Source organism: Primulina huaijiensis, chromosome 18 (assembly GCF_012295235.1).
Source record: "Primulina huaijiensis isolate GDHJ02 chromosome 18, ASM1229523v2, whole genome shotgun sequence".
Classification (NCBI taxonomy): Eukaryota; Viridiplantae; Streptophyta; class Magnoliopsida; order Lamiales; family Gesneriaceae; genus Primulina; species Primulina huaijiensis.
The window spans coordinates 818,547-839,662 of NC_133323.1; the positions used below are offsets into that span (position 1 = coordinate 818,547).

A 21,116-nucleotide genomic window follows, 5' to 3' on the forward strand; every position below is an offset into this window, starting at 1 on the left:
CATATATAATATAATTTATATATATTGATTGAGTCTCACGAACCAAATGCCCAAATACAAAAAGAGATTTTTAGCCGCCAGAACCAAAACTAAAGTATATATGTCCCTGGTTAGCCCGTTACACAATTATTTTATGTAAAAAAGTGACTTCTAATAACATATTTCGCATATTATATAGCTTACATATTATAAACGAGTTGATTTTATGGTGTTAAAAATATAATCAGTTAAACTCACCACATATTTTTGATATAACAATTTTCCTGTCCTGACCGTTATTTCATTGATTATTTTTCAAGATCAATTGATTCGATCATCGATCCGATTATGAAAACAATTATCAACACATATGCCAGCACTCCAATTTTTCCATTCGAGTTACGTCATACCAGTAATTCATGCCAACAGAAATTTATTATCGATTTCTTACATAAACAAATATTCTGAATTTCTGCATTTTCTAGTACAACTAATATATATTACATTTCAAATTAACCTGCCAAACATAATCTAATTGCTCACGGGAGGACACGAATTCTGGGGATTTATTTGTCTATTCACAATTGCACATTGAATTAATAACTACAAAGGAGCAGCCTGAATGGTGTCATTGCCAGTTTCACCATTCCTTGAGGATAAAAGTAGCAATTTAAATTTGTCAAAAAGTCGGAGAAGATCGTTCCTCCAGGACCACGACGGAGAATTTAGAGCTCGAACTGAATTCAAACAAACTAGAAGAGTTCCCCCTTCATGCAGAAGCACCTGCATGCATATTCACCCGATTGACACAAAGCACGTTCATGTGTGAAGTTTGTTTTGTAGTTCAACGATATCATTAACTTTTGACAAACGGCATAAAGGGATATCCAGAACACCAAGATTTTTGACAAACACAATTTAAGAATTAAGGAAATTTAGCAGGCAAAACTCAGCTTTTCTTTTAAAATACCATGCCAAAACTTACTGTTAGCCAAAGAGGAAGAAACCCCGAGACGGAAGTAAGGGAGGCTACAGCAATGCTAGATAATGCAATAGTAACATTTTGCTTAACCTGCGATCCAGACTTGTTATATTATCAAATTGTTATAAGAAAATTAGAGGTAAAAAGTATGATAATGATGAGGAAATTATGTATACCAAGGAATTAGTTTGTCGAGATTTTGCGACACAAAATGGAACCCCGGAAATATTGTCCTGAAGTAACAGCACATCAGCAACAGCTACAGCAGTTGCACTGGCACGCTCTGCTAGAACAATACCAACAGTGGCAGCAGCCAAGGCCGGAGCATCATTAATTCCATCGCCTACCATGATAAGACCTCCACCTGTCGTGAAAATGAAAGATCAGATTATCACAAGTCAGGAATTAAGTTGTATATGTGCTGCTGAAGGGATGATTGACTACGTATTGCAGAAAACATTTAGCTGATGCTGACGAAGCATCTCAAATCATTTTTCAAAAAGAAAATGGTACAATAGTTCAAGGATAACATTTCAATTACTACGTTGTACGGGTATCCACATAGGAGAAGAGAGGTCATTGTTGCTTCCAACTATAATCCAATCGGAAAAACAATTTATGCCACTAAACAGTAAGAATATGTTTCAGGCGAACGTTCTACCAAAAAATTACACCCAAATATAAATAAAAGATTAATTTATCGACATTTACTGTGTTGGGCAAATAAAACATATTGCTACCTGTATCTCTGGGAATACTTGTCACATGATAGAGTTTGTCCTCTGGCTTTAGGCTGCAGTGAACTTCTTTGATGCCCACAGCATTGGCTACTCGCGAAGCACTCATCTCGTGATCACCAGTTAGCATCATAACACGGAGATTTCCTTTATCTTGCAATGACTTTATTACATCCAAAGAATCTGCTCGAGGTTTATCTTCAAAGTGAAATAGTGTCACCTTCACATAGAAGTAAAAGAATTTAGGAGCCTCGTCAAAATGTCAAACACAAGAAAGAGTTTCAAAAGGAACAATACTATCATCCACAAAATTAGAATGGAAAAATAACGAGTCAAACAAAATATCATCATAGATTCCAAGAAGCTCTTTATCCTGAAAAAATCAGTCAATATTAAAAAAAAAAAAGTCACCTTTTTATCGACAGAAAGTGCAGCCCGAACAAAGTCACCTCCATGAGAAGAAGTGTCAAATGCCTCCTTAACTTTATTCGATTCACCATCCGACTGAAAAAGTGAAGTGATGTACTCCACAGAACCAATTGAAGCTTTCAATGTTTTACCACCTCCAAATCCTGGCTATAATGAAAAGAACGACTGAAGACTTAATTCACAGTTACCAGGCAATAATAAAGGGCATCTAGACACCTACTATAATATTTAACTCATCATCCATCTTTAACCAACAAAGTATAAGTATGACAAAAATAGGGATTATGGGTCAAAGTAAGATGCTGAATAATTCATGACATTTTCAAAATAATTCCACAGAAGTGCTGTGCAAGTTCATATTTTAGAGAGTGGTCTCATAAAAATTCCAAACAATTTACAATTAATACCTCAGTGGTAGATATAGTAGCAAATAGACCTCTGCCAGGTAGATTCTCAAAACTTTTAATTGAAACTGAAGGGAGATCTTTCCCAACACTATGATCCACAACAGCTCTGCAACAATGACAAAACTAAGATTATCCTTCTTTACAATGTTGTTCAGGTGGCACCTTGCTTGCGTACAAACTGTCAGCGCAAAAGTTTAAAATAACATATAAAATATTCTTGATTGTAGATGTTAACCCACGAATGATATAAGACCCAATATCTTGTATATAACATTTCTCCTTCAATCTCATTTTTGTTTGTCCAAAAATTATGTTCGATATCTTGTTAGGAAAGTAATCATCAAATGCCATATATCATAATAGAGACTGAGATAAAGCACACTCGGCCAAAATGCTATGCCATGAAAGATGTTTCTACAAAATTAAAAAACCTTCCAATAGGGTGGGTGGTTCCCTTCTCCAAGGCAGCAGCAACAGCAAGAGCTTCTTTCTCACAGCTGGGTACACAACACGAAGCTATTTGTTTATCATTGTCTCCAAAATGTCCATGTATTGGTTCAATTGCTTTGCACATGAATTCTCCAGTTGTTAATGTGCCAGTTTTGTCAAATGCAATAGTCTGGCAAGAAGCAAGTGCATCTAGGACATGTCCCCCCTTAAGCAAAATGCCCTGTTTTAAGGGTGAATTTGTTTATGTGCCTATAAAGAGAGTGAGAGATGATGGTACACATTTATGTATGCAAATAGAGATTCATAAAATTTTGTTTGAATATGATCAAAATCAAGTGTGCTTTATCGGGGAGGAGTATTAGTGAATATGATAATCAAGTAAGAACGATATGCCACTGTGACATGTCTCATGTCTAAGATTTTAAATAGCTACAAAATATGAAACTTGTGAATATACTGAGTTATGAACATCTATCAAATTAGTAGCTTAGCAAACAGATTATAAAGACGGGTAAATACCTTTTTTGCACAAGCACTTATTGCTGTGGCATATGCCAAAGGGGCAACAGCCAATGCACATGGTGATCCAGCCACCATAAGCCCCAATGCCCTATAAACTGATCCTCTGCAAACTATAGATCTAAAGCAAATGATTAAAGTAGATATAACAACTACAAATTCACATATAACTCGTACACAAACACAATAGCATCCACACACACATAATAGAAGAAAATGAAGGGCTATTTGTTATAAATTCGCATTCGCATTCACTTTGAACTTTTTGTTATTTGACTTCTAACATCAATATTTTTTTCTAATGGGTTCGAGTAGAGTAGGAATTGGAGTGATGGATGCTTCTGCTACCAAGATGGAACCCAACGAAATACTTTCACAAAAACGAGAGAAGGAAAATTTATCGACATAATAAAATCAACAGCATACCTGATGTACTGAAAAATGGCCACTTAAACAGAAATGGCCCCATGAATGCAACAGCAAAGGATAAAATTATGACAGCTTTGCTGTAACGCTCGCCAAATTTATCAAGCCACCTTTGAAGCCTTGGTTTACTCAATTGAGCTTCTTCAGTCAATTGCACAATTCTACTCAACATTGACTCTTTCCAAGTCTTCTTTGCCTGAATTGAATGTTAGAACTTCAAAAAAGCAAAATCTGGACAGAGACAGTCCATGCACTGAGGCATGTTTATACTTCTAGGATGATCATAACATTAAAATGCATCAAGTTAAAAAAGATCATTACCACAGATGCAACTGTTATAATTGTATTAAGAAACTTTAAACTTGCAACGCCTGAAAATTCCAAGCGTCCACATAGACCGCATGATATTTATTTTTAATTGCTAGATATAATATACTTAGTGAACTAAATTTTTTTAAGGATTTAACTTTATTTTTGAGGGAGTCATTATTTTCAGATGAGATGGATTCAAGAAGGATTTCCGGAGGAAGATACCCGGGTGGCGGGTACGGTAAAAGTTCTATCTCATAATTTTATGAAGAAATTTTAAGTGAAGTATCAGCCTCTTCATTTTTGTTTGAAAGAAAGAAAATATGTGATTTTACTATCATCCTATGGGTTTATTTTCCAGCACAAGTTGATTAACACATTCTAAGTTATAATGTTTCAGCACTTCATTTACAAAATTAAAACACACTTTCAAGCCATAGTTTTAGCACTTTTAAAACTAAGTTTCAGCCTTTCATTTCTGAAATACAATAGAAGGAAACCATAATCTTCCCACCCCTACAACACGTAAAACACAAGAAAGAAAAAGAGAGGGGAGGGCTTGATCTAGGGTTCAAAAGCAGGCAGAAATTTGTAGATCCAAGTGGGTTTCTGTCGTGCTCGGGGTATCGTCCATCATCTCGAGATCATCTCTAAATAAAAAAACAAAGCAAGTCGATTCCATTCTTTTTGACGTATAGTTGAAATCATATTATGTTTGAGATTGTGATGTTTTTGAATATATATGATCATGGTGGGAAGGAAAATCTAAGTTTTGATATCTATGATTAAAGTTGAAGGTGTACAACCGTACATGTATATATACATGTGTGTGTGCAGATTTAGATATAGAAGTGTGTGTGAAGATTTACAAGTGCATGTGTGCATGTGTGAATGTGTAGGCTGTGCCAGGAGCCGAAGAGGGAGGCGTGGTGCGAGGGGCGTGCAGGAAGGCTGGTGAGGGGGCTCGAGCCGCCGCCGCCCTGCATGCACAGGTGTTGTGTGCGGTGGCTTGGTCCATAAACTCGTCTTTGCGAGCCTACGCAAGGGAAATTTTGAGGAAGCGATGCCGTAAAATTTTAGCAAAATGATTTCTGGTGAAGCAGAAAATTTTGAAGAAAAGAATATTTTAAGAATTTATGTCATGTGGCGAAGTCATGACTGTTTAGGGTTTTGGATTTCGGCTTTCGAGTCGGGCATTTCTACCAACTTGACCAATTACGGGTTTTGGGTTTCGGATTTTGAGTAAGGCGTCTCTACCAAAATGAATGATTATGGGCGTCGGCCTTCGGGTTAGTGCGCCTCTGCCAAACCTGGATACACGGTATTTTATGTTTCGCCAAATGACCATAGTGATGACTCTAAGGAATTTCTGAGCTACATTTCATAAATTCCGTGAAAGCTTTTAAGTGATGAAATTTTGAGGGAAAATTTGACTTATGCTTGAAGTTTGAGGTGTCAAGGGACTGTCAAAACTTTGGTGTGCAATTTTCGAAAGTACACTTTGAGGAAAAAATGTATTTTCATATGCTAAAAAAGTTTAATGCATGTATCCTTTTTATGTATATATAATTTATTATTTTCGGAACTGCTTGTTGAGCCCCTGTACTCAATAGATTTCATCAATGCATATGAAAAGGGATGAGGTGGTGCTTGCTGGCGAGGATGAGCGGTTTGGGGTGGAGGGCACCTATCCGAGCCTATTTATTATTCAGCAAAAACAGTTTGGAGTTTAATGTTTGCTAGATGAGAGATTTACTTTTTATGTCATAGTTTAAAGTTATGTTTGGATGGTGAGCTTAGAGGTTGATTCTTATTTATTTGAGGTTTCATTTTTTACACAATTGGTGTAGAATTTTGCATTTAAAAAGAACCGACAGATTTTAGAGCATCGTGATGCCGTTATCGTGCGGGGCAATGCTGCTCTTGCTGTCCAGGAAAGATCCCAGGGCGTGGCGACGCCCATATCGGGCGTGGTGCTGTTCTTGCTGTTAAGAAAATTACGAATTTGTATATATCACAATTTGTAAGAAAATTACGGATGTTACAAAACTCCACCATATCACAATTTGTATATCACCAAAAAGAAGCAATTCAAGTAATGACTGACAAGTTCAACCAAATCGTGTCACAAGAAAATTTACTTCACAGGTTTTCAGGAAAAATGTTGGGAAAGTTTTTTAAAAGAAAACTTAGTGCTTATGTGTCATTTCAAGATAGGTTATACCTCATAAATGTAAATAAAAAATATACTGCAATTGATGAATATTCAATAATCTGTTACTTGATAAGATCCACCCATCCAATTAAACAGGACAATGCTTAAATAAATCAACTGCATACCTTCACAATCATCATCCCTTCCAAGTTCCGAGCACCACCAGGAATGCTGTCTCCAACTTTCTTTTCCACGGGTTTGACTTCACCAGTCAAGTGCTCGATTGTAATGGTTGATCTACCAAGGAAAACTTCACAGTCCACAGGCACTGACTGAACATAGCAAATACTACGATTATATCAATTGAAGATAATTTTTTGTGCGGACATTGATAGGAAAAGAAAGAAAACCACCCTAAGTTTCCACTGATCAGTAATTTTGCATGAAAAAAATATAATAAAACCGATAAATAATATACAACCCCTTCAAGAAGAAATCATATCATGTATAATAGAGAGAAGCTATTGACACCTAAAAAACATTGAGACATCATCAGACAATAAAATAAAATCATTCAAGAGGAAGGTATTAATAAGAGGTTTTTGCAGTTCAGCATTTGACGTGCTTGCATAAAATGGCCAACATATTGAATTATTGGTGATGAAAAACAGCCAAAAGGTCTCAGGTTTGAGCCCCGACGCACCATAATTCACGGCATACAAAATATATTTCCCGTCTGTGGTAGCCTGAAAGACTACTGAAAAATTTTATTCCTCAACTGTTTTCAAGGATCAGATAAAACTGAAACAAGATAAAGAAAAGAAAGACACAAAATATTGCAATTATTATTCTGCATTATCATGTGAATAGCAGAATCATTTAAATATCCTCAAAAAGAAAAAATGAAAGGGATGCAATCAAATTCAAACAGCCAGGTTCTATTAAAGGTGGGCCACAAGCTCGAAAATAAACTAAATAATTTGCTAAAAACTTCACGGGAATGTGATTAGGTGGTAAGATCAAGCATTATCTAATCAGAGAGTGATTTTTTTTTTTCAAACGAGAGATATCTCAATTCAATATAACAGCGTTCCAATCATGATTTTAAATTTGAAGTTACAATGGCAAACCCATCCTCCATAAACGAGAGAAAGTCAATCATCACAAGTCTGAAAAGGTCATCTCAATGGTAATGATTTGAACACATACACATGAGTTTTGATGAACCAGGGTAATTTAGTATTTGCTTAAGCTGAAAGACAAGACCAAATAGATAGCAATTAAAGAAAGGTAATATTTAAAACTCGTCAGCCCAAACTTGTTCTCAAAAGCATCAAGGAACATGAGCAAAGAGGTAAACGCAACCAAAAAAATTGGCATAGAAAACGTGATGATAATGATTGACAAAGACGGACCTCACCAGCTTTGACCAATAAATACGACCCAACCTCCAAATCACTAACAGGAACCTCGGTGTAAGTTGAGGCTGAAAAACTGGGCAACTCCCCATTCTTCACGTCCAAAAGTAAAGCAAATTCAGGATGGTTTTCTTTCAATTCCTTGACATCAATTTTGGACCTACTAGTAAAATACTCTTCCGCAATGTGAGACAAATTGAACATTGCTAAAAGCATTCCGCCTTCTAAAACATTCCCCATAAACACTGAAGCAAACGCAGCCAAAGCCATTAGAACATGAATGTTAATTTTCCCAGCCATGATATCCATCAGAGCATCAAAAGATGCCGAAACCTGCACACAAGGATCAGAGAAGGAAAGATTCACATATATGAAAGGTGATAAACTGGTTTCCGCTGAAGCAGAAAAAGAAAAGTTCTTTCCGGAAATCTGCAGTACCCCAACAAGAGGGAAGGCAATGAACGTGAAGGTTTGCTGAAAAGGCTTGACAGCAGGCTTGGGGAGCAAGTAGGGGCACGCAGCAGTTGCCAAAAACAGAGCAGCTGAGCAGCAGCAGAGTTCCAAATGCTCCCTTAAGAAATTAGCCAGATCAGCCCATTTAATAAACTTGGCGAACTTCAGGAAAATTTCCTGAGATTTTGTCAGCGGAACATCACATCCAGCACAAAGGCCATGACTGTGACCGTGATGATGATGATTATGGCCATCATGCTCGTGGTCACGGTGATGGTGGTGGGTATGATGGTTGTGGTCTGTGGAGCAATTGATGAGACGAGCATTCGACATATTGCAGAGGCAGATCCGAGTTCTGGGTTTTCTGTAGTGGCGAACATTTTGGTGGACTACAGATTTGAATTTTTGGGTTCTCCAGTTGGATGGGAGTTGACATACGGTGGGGAGACGGAGAATTTCCATGAATTGCAGGTGAAAATCTAGGGTTTCACTCCATTGATTTTGGGGCAAGCGAGCTAGTAAACTAGTAGTCGCGGGTGGGGACGGAGATAGTGGCTGGTAGGTGGTGACAAAATGTTGCCATGTTTCGACATTTTCTCATATTATTGTTTTCCCTATTCATAATTTAATTAAAAAATAAAATTAATATATATATTATTATATATTATATTATTAAGTTGGACACATTTTGAGTAAATAATTTTTAGTGTAATAAAGTGTTGAAACTATAATGTAAGTCACATGTAGCCTAACGTATATAATTTTTGTATTATCTATTTTATTAAAGTTGAAGATATGACAGTAACCATCTAGGAAAGACACCAACTTTTTCTTTCAACTTTGTCCTTATATGATATTAATATTACACTTTTGTTTTTTGTGTTTTTTCTTTAAATTTCAACACGTACTTTTATTTTTATTTTTTTTATTTCAACAATTCAAATATCAATTTAGTCCTTTCATAATTTGTCAAATTTTACTTTAGTCCATCGATAATGATAAAAAAAGACTGTACACACATGCATCGCGTTTGCAGAGTAACTAGTAAGTATTAAGTTGTAGGTTCAATTCTTACATAGTCTTTTTTTTCTTTTCTTTTTTCTATTTATTTTTTAATTCATATATCAAAATTACAGTTTAGTGACAAACTATTTCTTATAATTATATTTTGATCCTCATTTAAATATAAATCAAAATAATTTTAAAAAATATTATACAAGCATGCAACGCGTACGTCGATACACTAATATATATTATGTTGTTAACATGTTTTCATAAAGTATGATAATAAATAAATTTAGTTTTTTTATAAATATTTATTATGAATAAATAAAAATACTTATTACCAACATTTGTTAAACAACAAAAATTAAATAATATACTTGGACTTCAAATTTGATGAACTTTTTCGAATCTATCGCATTCTTCTTGCGTTTTCCATCCATCTATATACCCCCATTAAATGCTTAAAAATCAAAGAGGAATCGACCCCAAATTCAAATTTTCCATGCACCCAGGCTTGGGAAAAGTTATATAATTTATTTTTGAAACATAAATTCATTAAAGAACTATTAATTAGATTTCCAAGAACATGTGAGTGAATACTAGCTATGTTAGTTCTTTTGATGGGATATAAAATATATTCTAATCACAAATAGCTTTCGATATCTTCTACTTCCTGGATCCGTGCAAGTCTTGAGTATTTGGCATATGTCGACGCATCAAAAGCACAGTATGGACTAAATAAGAAAAGTTTTCCCAGAATGACAAAGGAGATGCACTAATATAAGTTTATATAAAGGACGAAGAATAAAAAACCAGAAATTTTGAGATAATTCAATCTAGAACAAATAAAACAACAACATAATTTAGTATAGTGTGACACGAGATAGATTGAATATGTTCTCCGTATTGGTTGGGAGATCTATTATGTTCATGCATCACCACTCAATTGTACTTTCTGTTAGGTGAATTATTATGGGGTGGGGCCCACATTAAATTAAATAATAATATAAACTCATCCCACATCGAATTTTTATTAAAACTGAACAAGGGAATTAGTTATAAATAGAGCTCAATTCCTTCAGTTATTGTATCCCAAAATCAAAAGCTTTTTAGCTTTGATAAATAGAGAGTGCATAGAAAAAAAGAGTGTATTTTTTTCTTGAGTGCGGGAATTCTCTTGTGTGAGTTAGAGAAATTATTTTCTCGGTATACTCGGGTTGGGAGTGTGAGAAATATTGAGTGTATTGGTGTATACACTTGTTGTAATATTTCTTCCGGTTATAAAAGTTGCAGTGCTCCGTGGACGTAGCCTATATTGGGTGAACCACGTAAATCTTTGTGTTCTTGTTGGTTATTTTATTCCGCAAGTTTTTGGGTACTATTATCATCGTGGTCGGCATCGTTTCGGGGGTGTAATTCCCCAACAACTGGTATCAGAGCCTTGTTGTGAAAATTCTTAAGAATTCTGAGTATGCTCTGTGGTTGCAGCTTTGTCTGATCTTCCACATCAGAAAAGATTTTTTAGATTTTTTGCTAAGGCTAGAGAAGTGATGGCCGGAGATGATGGATCGGGACCAGGAATCAACAAGTTCGATGGAACAGATTTTTCGTTCTGGCGGTTACAGATAAGAGATTATCTGTACAGTAAGAAGCTCCATGAACCTCTATCAGGAAAGAAACCGGAAAAGATGGAGGATGATGATTGGGAGCTCCTTGACCGACAGGTTTTAGGTGTCATACGATTGACCCTAACAAAGAACGTTGCGCATAACGTGGGGGAGGCCAAAACCACGGAGGAGATGATGACCATTCTGTCAGACATGTACGAGAAGCCATCAGCAAACAACAAAGTACATCTCATGAAGAAGTTATTCAACTTGAAGATGGTAGAAGGTGCTTCGGTGGCAAAACACATAAATGAATACAACACGATTGACTCCCAGCTGACATCGGTGGACATCAAATTTGATGATGAGATTCGTGCACTTATTCTTCTGGCGTCTTTACCAGAAACTTGGGAACCGATGCGGGCAGCGGTTAGCAACTCTGTTGGAAAAGGAAAACTACAACTCAATGATGTTAGAGATCAAATACTAGCTGAAGAAGTTCGCAGGAAAGACTCGGGTGAAGCAACATCATCGAGATCTGCTCTAAATCTTGATAACAGAGGAAGAGGCAGGAGTGGTGAAAGGAGTTCCAACCGATGGCGCGGTAGATCCAAGTCAAGAAATGGAAAAGACAAAAACATCTCTGAAAAGAATATGAAGTGCTGGAGCTGTGGTGAGACTGGTCACCTGAAAAAGAACTGCAGATCAATGAAAAATAATGCCAATGCTGTCACTGATGAAGTACATGATGCTCTGCTATTATCCATGGAAAGCCCTGTTGATTCTTGGGTTATGGACTCGGGAGCTTCGTTTCATACCACTGGTGATCGCGATGTATTTGATAATTACATCGCTGGCGATTACGGAAAAGTTTTCCTGGCTGATGGAAAACCCTTGGAAATTGTTGGTATGGGTGATGTACGGATGAAGATGTCAAATGGATCTGTCTGGAAAATCAACAAAGTCAGACATGTACCAAATTTGACACGCAATCTGATCTCGGTGGGACAGCTCGATGATGAAGGCCACAATGTGACCTTCGGTGATGGTTCCTGGAAAGTGAACAAAGGAGCCATGATTGTTGCTCGAGGAAAGAAAACTGGAACATTGTATATGACTTCCAGTTGCAGAGACACATTAGCAGCTGTGGATGCTGGAGCCAATTCAAGTCTATGGCATTATAGACTTGGACACATGAGTGAGAAGGGAATGAAGATGTTGGTGTCAAAAGGAAAGCTACCAGAATTAAAGACTGTTGAACACCAACTATGTGAAAGCTGTATCTTTGGAAAGCAGAAGAAGGTGAGCTTTTCAAAAGGCGGTAGAGAACCGAAAGCAGCAAAGTTGGAGCTGGTTCATACTGATGTATGGGGACCATCTCCTGTGACATCCCTTGGAGGCTCGAGATACTATGTCACATTCATTGACGATTCGAGTAGAAAAGTTTGGGTTTATTTTCTGAAAAATAAATCTGATGTTTACGAGACCTTTAAAAGGTGGAAAGCCATGGTGGAAAATGAGACCAACTTGAAGGTGAAGTGCTTACGGTCTGACAATGGTGGAGAATATGAAGATGATGAGTTCAAGAAATATTGTGCACAGAACGGGATCAAGATGGAGAAAACCATTCCTGGTACACCTCAACAGAATGGTGTAGCTGAAAGGATGAACAGGACCTTGAATGAACGCGCAAGGAGCATGAGATTGCATTCTGGATTGCCAAAATCATTCTGGGCTGATGCTGTTAACACTGCAGCATATCTGATCAACAGAGGACCTTCGGTACCACTGGACTACAAAATACCCGAAGAGGTTTGGAGCGGCAAAGAAGTAAACCTTTCTTTCTTGAAAGTGTTTGGATGTCTATCCTATGTTCATATTGATTCAGCAAGCAGAACAAAACTTGATCCGAAATCAAAGAAGTGCTTCTTTATTGGTTATGGAGATAATGAGTTTGGTTATCGTTTCTGGGATGACCAAAATCGGAAGATCATTCGGAGCAGGGATGTAATCTTTAATGAGAAACTTCTGTACAAGGACAAGTCAGACATTGGAGCTGGAGATGAATGTCCTGAAGTCGAGAAGACTGATGAAGTGCCATTGACAAACATTCCTGTGAATGAATCGAAAACCAGTAACCAGGAAGATGAAGAAGAAACTGCACAAGATGATGACCCACAAACTCCGGTGATTGAACTCAGGAGATCTTTGAGAACCATTAGACCACCTGATAGATACTCCCCTGCACTTCACTATATTTTGCTGACAGACAAAGGTGAACCGGAGACTTATGAAGAGGCAATGCAAAATGATGATTCAACCAAGTGGGAGTTGGCCATGGAAGATGAGATGGATTCACTGTCATCCAATCAGACGTGGGAGTTGACAGAACTTCCGCAAGGCAAAAAGGCGTTACATAACAAGTGGGTGTACCGGTTAAAAGAAGAGCATGATGGTAGCAAGCGGTACAAGGCAAGACTTGTTGTAAAAGGCTTCCAACAACGGGAAGGAATTGATTATACCGAGATTTTCTCTCCGGTGGTTAAATTAACCACTATCAGGACTGTACTTGGACTAGTGGCGAAGGAAGACTTACATTTGGAGCAGTTGGATGTAAAGACTGCGTTTCTTCACGGTGACCTAGATGAAGAAATTTATATGAAGCAGCCACAGGGCTTTGAAGTACGGGGAAAAGAGAGAATGGTATGCAAACTTCAGAAGAGCTTGTACGGTCTCAAACAAGCTCCAAGACAGTGGTACAAGAAGTTTGATGGATTCATGAGTGAAAATGGATTCCTAAGGTGTCAAGCTGATCACTGCTGTTATGTGAAAAAGTTTGACGGTTCTTATATCATACTACTGCTATATGTAGATGATATGCTGATAGCTGGAGCTTATCTGGAAGAAATTGATAAACTCAAGAAAGATTTATCAAAGGAATTTGCCATGAAGGATTTGGGTGCTGCAAAGCAAATCCTTGGAATGAGGATCTTCAGAGACCGGGTGAATGGATTCTTGAAGTTATCTCAAGAAGAGTACGTGAAAAAGGTGGTTAGCAGATTTAATATGGATGAAGCTAAATCTGTGAGTACTCCTTTGGCTAGTCATTTCAAACTAACCAAAGCACAATCACCATCGACGGAGCAGGAGCAGGCTTATATGAATAAGGTTCCTTATGCTTCTGCTGTCGGAAGCCTCATGTATGCAATGGTGTGCACAAGACCAGACATAGCACACGCAGTGGGAGTTGTGAGCAGGTTTATGAGTAATCCAGGAAAGCAACACTGGGAAGCAGTTAAGTGGATTCTCAGGTATTTGAAAGGTACTGCTAGTTGTTCTTTATGCTTCAGGAGATCAAAATTTGGCTTACAGGGTTTTGTCGATGCCGATATGGGTGGTGACCTGGATGGCAGGAAAAGTACTACTGGATATGTGTTCACATTAGGTGGTACAGTTGTAAGCTGGGTGTCTAAGCTGCAAAAGATTGTTGCGCTTTCGACTACTGAGGCTGAGTATGTTGCAGTTACAGAAGCTAGCAAGGAGATGATATGGTTGAAATCATTTCTGGAGGAATTGGGTCAGAAGCTTGAAGATAGCACATTATACTGTGACAGTCAGAGTGCTATTCATTTAGCAAAAAATCCTGTTTATCATGCTAGGACAAAGCATATACAGGTTAGGTACCATTTCATCAGATCAGTGCTGGAAGATGGAGTCTTGACGCTGGAGAAGATTCCTGGAAGTAAAAATCCAGCCGATATGCTCACGAAGACGGTAACCATGGACAAACTGAAGTTGTGTTCAACTTCAGTTGGACTGCAGGTATAAATGGAGATATATGAGCTGCTGCAATGATGGTGTGAAGACATGATTGAAATCAAGTCTTCAAGTGGGAGAATTGTTAGGTGAATTATTATGGGGTGGGGCCCACATTAAATTAAATAATAATATAAACTCATCCCACATCGAATTTTTATTAAAACTGAACGAGGGAATTAGTTATAAATAGAGCTCAATTCCTTCAGTTATTGTATCCCAAAATCAAAAGCTTTTTAGCTTTGATAAATAGAGAGTGCATAGAAAAAAAGAGTGTATTTTTTTCTTGAGTGCGGGAATTCTCTTGTGTGAGTTAGAGAAATTATTTTCTCGGTATACTCGGGTTGGGAGTGTGAGAAATATTGAGTGTATTGGTGTATACACTTGTTGTAATATTTCTTCCGGTTATAAAAGTTGCAGTGCTCCGTGGACGTAGCCTATATTGGGTGAACCACGTAAATCTTTGTGTTCTTGTTGGTTATTTTATTCCGCAAGTTTTTGGGTACTATTATCATCGTGGTCGGCATCGTTTCGGGGGTGTAATTCCCCAACACTTTCAACTGCTATATTAAGTTAATATTATTATAGAATAATATTAGCTGCCCACAGGAAAGGGAAAATCTTTCTTTCACTTCGTTGTTGATTGTAAGATGATTGACAAATACTAAGTATATTATTATTTCCATAATTCCGCAGCATCACCAGTGTTTTCCGGTGCAATGGGAAGAAAAGTCAATGCTTGGGCTGCCATGGATTCATCTGGTCGTCTTTCTTCTTACTCATTTCATCTCAGGTATGATCTCTCGTTCACCAGAAAAAACTAACATAATAAATTACTAGTGAACCATCGAAACTCACCCATGACCCACCTGAGTTTGCTTCTCATGATTACTTGTTTTGACAAAAAAGAAACGGGGCCTGATTATATGCTGCTCATGAGGGTGTTATATCGTGGAGTAGACCACACAGATCTTCATCAGATCAAAGGGTGAACCAACAATTGTAACACTACCAAGTACCTTTTGGTGCCAGGGTACGTGAAATAAAAATAATACCACGTCATGTATATTTTTAGCTATTGTGTATATATACACACATTTATGGATGATATTGTTTCGTTAAGCCATGAATTTGTAGGAGAAGTTGTCGAACTCGGGTCAGAAGTTAAGGCTTCACATTAGGAGAGACATTGTAGGAGGTGGAGGAATCATTGGATCGTGTGGTGAATGTAATTTATGCAACTCCATTAATCTAGGGCGATACTGTAATCATAGAATCTGGGCACACAATGATATCTACAAAGATAGAAACTCCGACATTCGGAGGATTCTCTTCTTTTATATCTATTCGTAAGAGATTCAAAAAATTCTCTCTTTTTTGTGTGCATGAGGACAACATATAGATATATTACTTGATGAAGATACATGTTAAACAGGTTTGCCGTTAAAATCCCACAAAAGTTAGCACCAGAACAGGCGACACCGCTATTATGCGCAGGGGTTACGTACGGCTTATAGTCCTTTGAAACAGTTTATGGGTTCTGAAATGGTTTTCAAAGGGGGGACATTGGGTTTGGGAGGAGTTGGTCACTTAGGGGTTATGATAGCATGCAAAGGGAATGGTCACCGCTCTTCGAACAAGAAAAAGGTGGAAGCATTTGCGTGCTGACGATTTCTTGTTGAGTATCAATGAGGCTGAACTGAAGAGAGCAGCAAATAGCCTCGATTATATTCTTGACATTGTGCCTGCTTTTCACCTCCCGGAATCGTACCTTTCGCTGCTGAAGCCAGAAGGGAAGTTGTTGATAGTTGGGTCAGTCCCTCAGAGACTTCAATTTTTTGCTAGCGAATAGATAACAGGTATGTATAAGCAATTTAAGATCCAAGAAGTTGAGAGATGGTGGAGAGCGAATGATTTTTAGAGCGAAATTTGTAATTTAAGAAAAATCGCATGTAAATTTTTAAAATCTTCTGGTCTTAATGGTTGTGATTCTCCATCCCCTTGCACCTTTTGCTATCTAGATCGACCCGATGCATAAGAAATTCAAATCTCTAATGCAATATCATTGTCATTAGAAACTTTGTTTCTTATAGTAAACCTATTTCTTAAAGATATATATTAGTCAATCTATCTATTCAAATTCCATGTTCCATATGCAGGAAAAAAGGCGATAATGGGGAGTTTTCTTGGAAGCATAATGGAGACAGAGGAGTTACTGAACTTCTGGGTGGAAAAGGGTTTAACAACTATGATAGAGGTGGTGAAGATGGAGTACGTTAATGAAGCAATTGAGAGGATGAAAAAGAACGATGTGAGGTACAGGTTCATGCTAGCTAGATGTAGCCAGCAGCAATCTTGAGTAACAATGCATCTCTGAGTTTCATTTCCTGTTCCATAAAGAACAATTCTTTTGGCTTGTCCAAGATCTATGATCTAGCTAGTTACATAAATATATTCATTTAAATCTTTTGAACTCTGATACACTTCTATTATCTCTACCATGCTATTGCTAAACTATAGACATGCATTGAAATGAGGCAGTAAATTTTCTGAATAATCTACCATCTTTATCAGTGACAAGTAATAACTAGAGTAGACCTTCTTGTTCCAAAAGTGGACGAAGAGTAGAGGTAATTGTTACTAAAAAGTGACCCTGTATCCCTTTAGTTCATTTGCTTAACAGAGAATCGAGAGGAAAATGGCAATGAAATTAAATGCGAAATGAATTAAAGGCGTAGACATTGAGATTTTTGGAGCTCTTTTGTCCTTTTGGTTTTGCATTACGAAAATAGAAAAAAGTATACGTACCAAGGGGAGGACTAGGAGGAGAGAAACATGGACAAGTTTTTGGTTTTATTCCTCGTTTCAGAGCTTCCTGTCTCTCATCGTATGAATTTAGAAGATGCAGCAGTTCCAACTTCTTCAGCTAATTGTCAAATTCATGGTAAGCTTGAAAGTGTAGCATATTCATACTTTTTTTCTACGAACCTGCAATCAAGACCTTTCAATGTGTATTGGATAAACCAGCGAACTAACACATTACCCTACAAAACAAGCTATCTAAGTAAATTTTGCTGAGTTTTCTAGTACAGACTCGTACAAAAAAGTGTTCGTAAGAAAAATCGAACATATGATTATTATTCAAGCGCTCACATATGATTTAATTTTGTGATCCGCTCCCAAACTTTCACATCCGTTCATCAATATTTTATAAATATAAATATAATTAATTGATATTCGACCTTTTATGCAATACTGCTTGATAACTAAGCTCGAACAAATGAACTGGGCTCAAATATAAGCTTCAATTCGAGCTGAACTCCACGGTGCAATTAATATAGCTTATCTTTGGGAATTAGCTAGTTAAAAATTAATTTCAGTTTATATAACGAAAAATATAGAAGTGTTTGATTCTTCCAATTTGTTTCAAAATTTTAATGACAAAATACGCCCAGGAGTGACAACGTACTTTAGAAGAATATTTTTTACAAAAAACTTTACATATATATTTTATATATAAAGTGAAGTGTGAGTAACATTGACCATATCATATATGTCTTTTATATGCGTATATGAAAAATAAAAGCAATCAAATCATAGATTAGAAAGTGTACAAAAAACATTTTCTTATAAAATATTTCTTTCAATTCCTACTACTACTTTTTTTGCCCGTCATGTGACAACATCGAAAAAGGAAACGTTATCATTAAGGTCAAATTTAAATGATTGACGCGTGAATTATATAAAATATAATGGTTTGTATTACTCACACACATAGACATAAAAATAATATGGAGCAGGTAACATTAGGGTGCATATATTTAGTTCCCTACAACAATTTTAATATCAAACTAACATACACTACAAGAAAAATCAGTTTTAACAACACATCAAAGACAACGGTTTTTATTAAAACCGTTGTCTTTTTACTTTTAACAACGATTTTAACAAAAACCGTTGTCGTAGCCAAAAAAAATCTGCTCAAAGAAATTTAAAACTGTTGTCTTTGATATATCTACGACAACGGTTTTAAAAACCGTTGTCTATGATGGGTTTTTTTTGGGCTACGACAACGATTTTTAAAATCGTTGTCTATGAGCGTTTTTTTTTTTGCTACGACAACGGTTTTTAAACTGTTGTCTATTAGCGTTTTTCTTCAAGCTACGACAACGGTACCATTGTCTTTCAACTGGTTTTTCTATAAATTTGTTGTCAATATTACATTTTGTGACCGTTTAAGTTAAATCTGTCGCTAAAATTAGCGACGGTTATACTATACCGTCACTAATTTAAATCTTGCGACAGTTAAAGTATAACCGTCGCAAAATCTAGCGACGGTTTTAAGTAAAACCGTCACCGATGTAAATATAGCGACGGTTTTACAAGAACTGTCGCTATATTTAGCGACGGTTTAATTTTAGCGACAGTTTTGATAATGTCGTCGCTGATCTATAATTAGCGACGGTTTATACTTAACCGTCGCTATATTTAGCGACGGTTCTTCATAACCGTTGCTAAATATAGCGACAGTTCATGTAAAAGCGTCGCTAATTTTAAATCGACGACAGTTAGAAAAATAACCGTCGCTATTTGCGACGGTTAAAGTCAAAACTGTCTCAAACTGTCTATAAATATCCCAACCCTCGGTCCATTTTCTACCATGCCACCTCACAACACTTAAAATTTTTCTCCCTTACACAATTTTAGTTCGATTTTCTTTAATAAAATTTTAAAATAAAGAATATAGTATTTTCGACGGTAAATCAAGAATATAATTTGCATATTAGATTATGAGTTTTTTTGTATATTTATTAAAATATTAAAAGTGATTTTTTTTTTATTTTACTGAATAAATTAGCGACGGAAAGCATACAAAACCGTCGCTAAAATTAGAGACAAAGTTTACAAGACACCGTCGCTAAATGTAGCGACGTTGTATTAAACCATCGCTGTTTAGCGACCGTTTAAATTACGACCGTCACTAATGTTAGCGACTGTTAACGATGATGTCCGTCACGAATTGTAACTATCACATCACTCAAAAACCGTTGTCTTTTAGCGAATGCTTTAACCACAGGAACTTTAACAAATGTTTTATATATCTACGACAACGGTTTTTCACCGTCGTCTTTAGACGTCTACGACAACGGTTTTTCACCGTTGTCTTTGAGCACACCCTTTAACCACAGGACTTCTAATTACGGTTTTATTTGACCTACGACAACGGTTTTTAACCGTTGTCTTTTGCCTTTTTTTTAGTAGTGATAATTGATTTTATTATTAAACATGTATAAATATCCGGAAAATGAAAAACCTAGCCCTATATATAAGTAGTATGGTCAATATGAGAATTATGGTCAAATTTGGCTCATAGATTTTAAGTTTTCTCCATGACAAAGTTTTAAATTATTGCAATAATATAAAGACCTCGCTACCAATAATATAAATTTTAAACAATACAATCTAATCTAATATTGCGTCCAGCGGTAATTTTTTAAATTATTTGCATTTTGATCTTACATAGTTTATTATCATTATATTCATTTTAAGAGTATGTTTCTTTTGAAACGGTTTTACATATTTATATCTATGAAATGGGTCGGTCGATCATGCTTATATCTAGATTGAAAAGTAATATTTTTGATATTAAAAGTAAAAAAATTTCATGAGATGGTTAGATCGAAGATCTCATGTCTCATGAAATCGAACTGTGGGGAGGTCAAATAAAAGTTTTTGTGTTTATTTAATATTTAAAAAGCATTAATTATATACAATTTAGTCATCAACATGCCTAATGCATATAACATATTAAAACAGTGTAGCGTATTATAATAAAATGCATATAGATTAAAATTTAACGGTTCAATCATTTGTGTCGATTGGGTTTTCAATTGATTCTACTCAAGTAGGGTTGAAATAATGGCTCAATCATTCGCCCAGAGACAAAGGATTCCTTCCAAGCATGTGATGGGCATTTAAATATATCAAACCAAGCAACATTTTTTGTTGCCGAAGANTTTATATATGTAAATAATTATTTTTGTATATTCAAAAAACAAAATTTGGTTTGTTTATTTTTTTCAATTTACGATCTTAGTCCACTAATTTTTACTTTTTTATTTTAATCATTTTTTTATTAGAATGTTAATATGATATCGGAAAATACTAAAATGACGACAATGATTGTCGGAAAAAAATGTAAATTAGTGAATCAAGACGATCAATTGACCGATAACATGACGAAAATATAAATTCTCTCGCTCTGCTTCTATCGTTTCAGTTTAATATTACACGAGAATTTGTTTTGGTTTTATATATTGAAATTTTAAACTTTATGTATATGTTTGCTATCTCAAATTGCTGGTTAACTTTATTTAATTTAATTATAACCTCAACATAATCTGACGGTACATTAGTTTATTAT

At 36.2% G+C, this 21,116-nt stretch overlaps 1 protein-coding gene and 1 pseudogene across 1 annotated transcript; one reads left to right on the forward strand and one right to left on the reverse strand.

The window, feature by feature from the left end:
• Positions 1 to 395: 395 nt before the first annotated feature.
• On the reverse strand, positions 396 to 8,847 carry LOC140964296 (probable cadmium/zinc-transporting ATPase HMA1, chloroplastic). The gene is made up of 12 exons (XM_073423944.1): positions 8,250 to 8,847; positions 7,809 to 8,144; positions 6,579 to 6,725; positions 3,930 to 4,125; positions 3,504 to 3,616; positions 2,966 to 3,204; positions 2,535 to 2,640; positions 2,110 to 2,274; positions 1,702 to 1,918; positions 1,138 to 1,325; positions 965 to 1,051; positions 396 to 762 (listed from the first exon to the last, which is right to left on the reverse strand). The coding sequence occupies exons 1-12, from the start codon at positions 8,724 to 8,726 to the stop codon at positions 583 to 585; spliced, it is 2,451 nt and encodes an 816-aa protein (XP_073280045.1). The 5' UTR covers positions 8,727 to 8,847; the 3' UTR covers positions 396 to 582.
• Positions 8,848 to 15,356: 6,509 nt separating this feature from the next.
• LOC140964087 (probable cinnamyl alcohol dehydrogenase) lies at positions 15,357 to 17,055 on the forward strand (annotated as a pseudogene).
• The last annotated feature ends 4,061 nt before the right edge of the window (positions 17,056 to 21,116 follow it).

What these genes read in the sequence shown, in the direction of transcription:
- LOC140964296 (XM_073423944.1), bottom strand. Translation starts at nt 8,726, where the DNA reads ATGGAAATTCTCCGTCTCCCCACCGTATGTCAACTCCCATCCAACTGG. An exon ending in TATTGGTCAAAGCTGGTGAG is followed by an intron (nt 6,726 to 7,808) that starts GTCCGTCTTTGT and finishes TGCTATGTTCAG; the next exon opens with TCAGTGCCTGTGGACTGTGA. An exon ending in TTCTTCCTCTTTGGCTAACA is followed by an intron (nt 763 to 964) that starts GTAAGTTTTGGC and finishes ATATGCATGCAG; the next exon opens with GTGCTTCTGCATGAAGGGGG.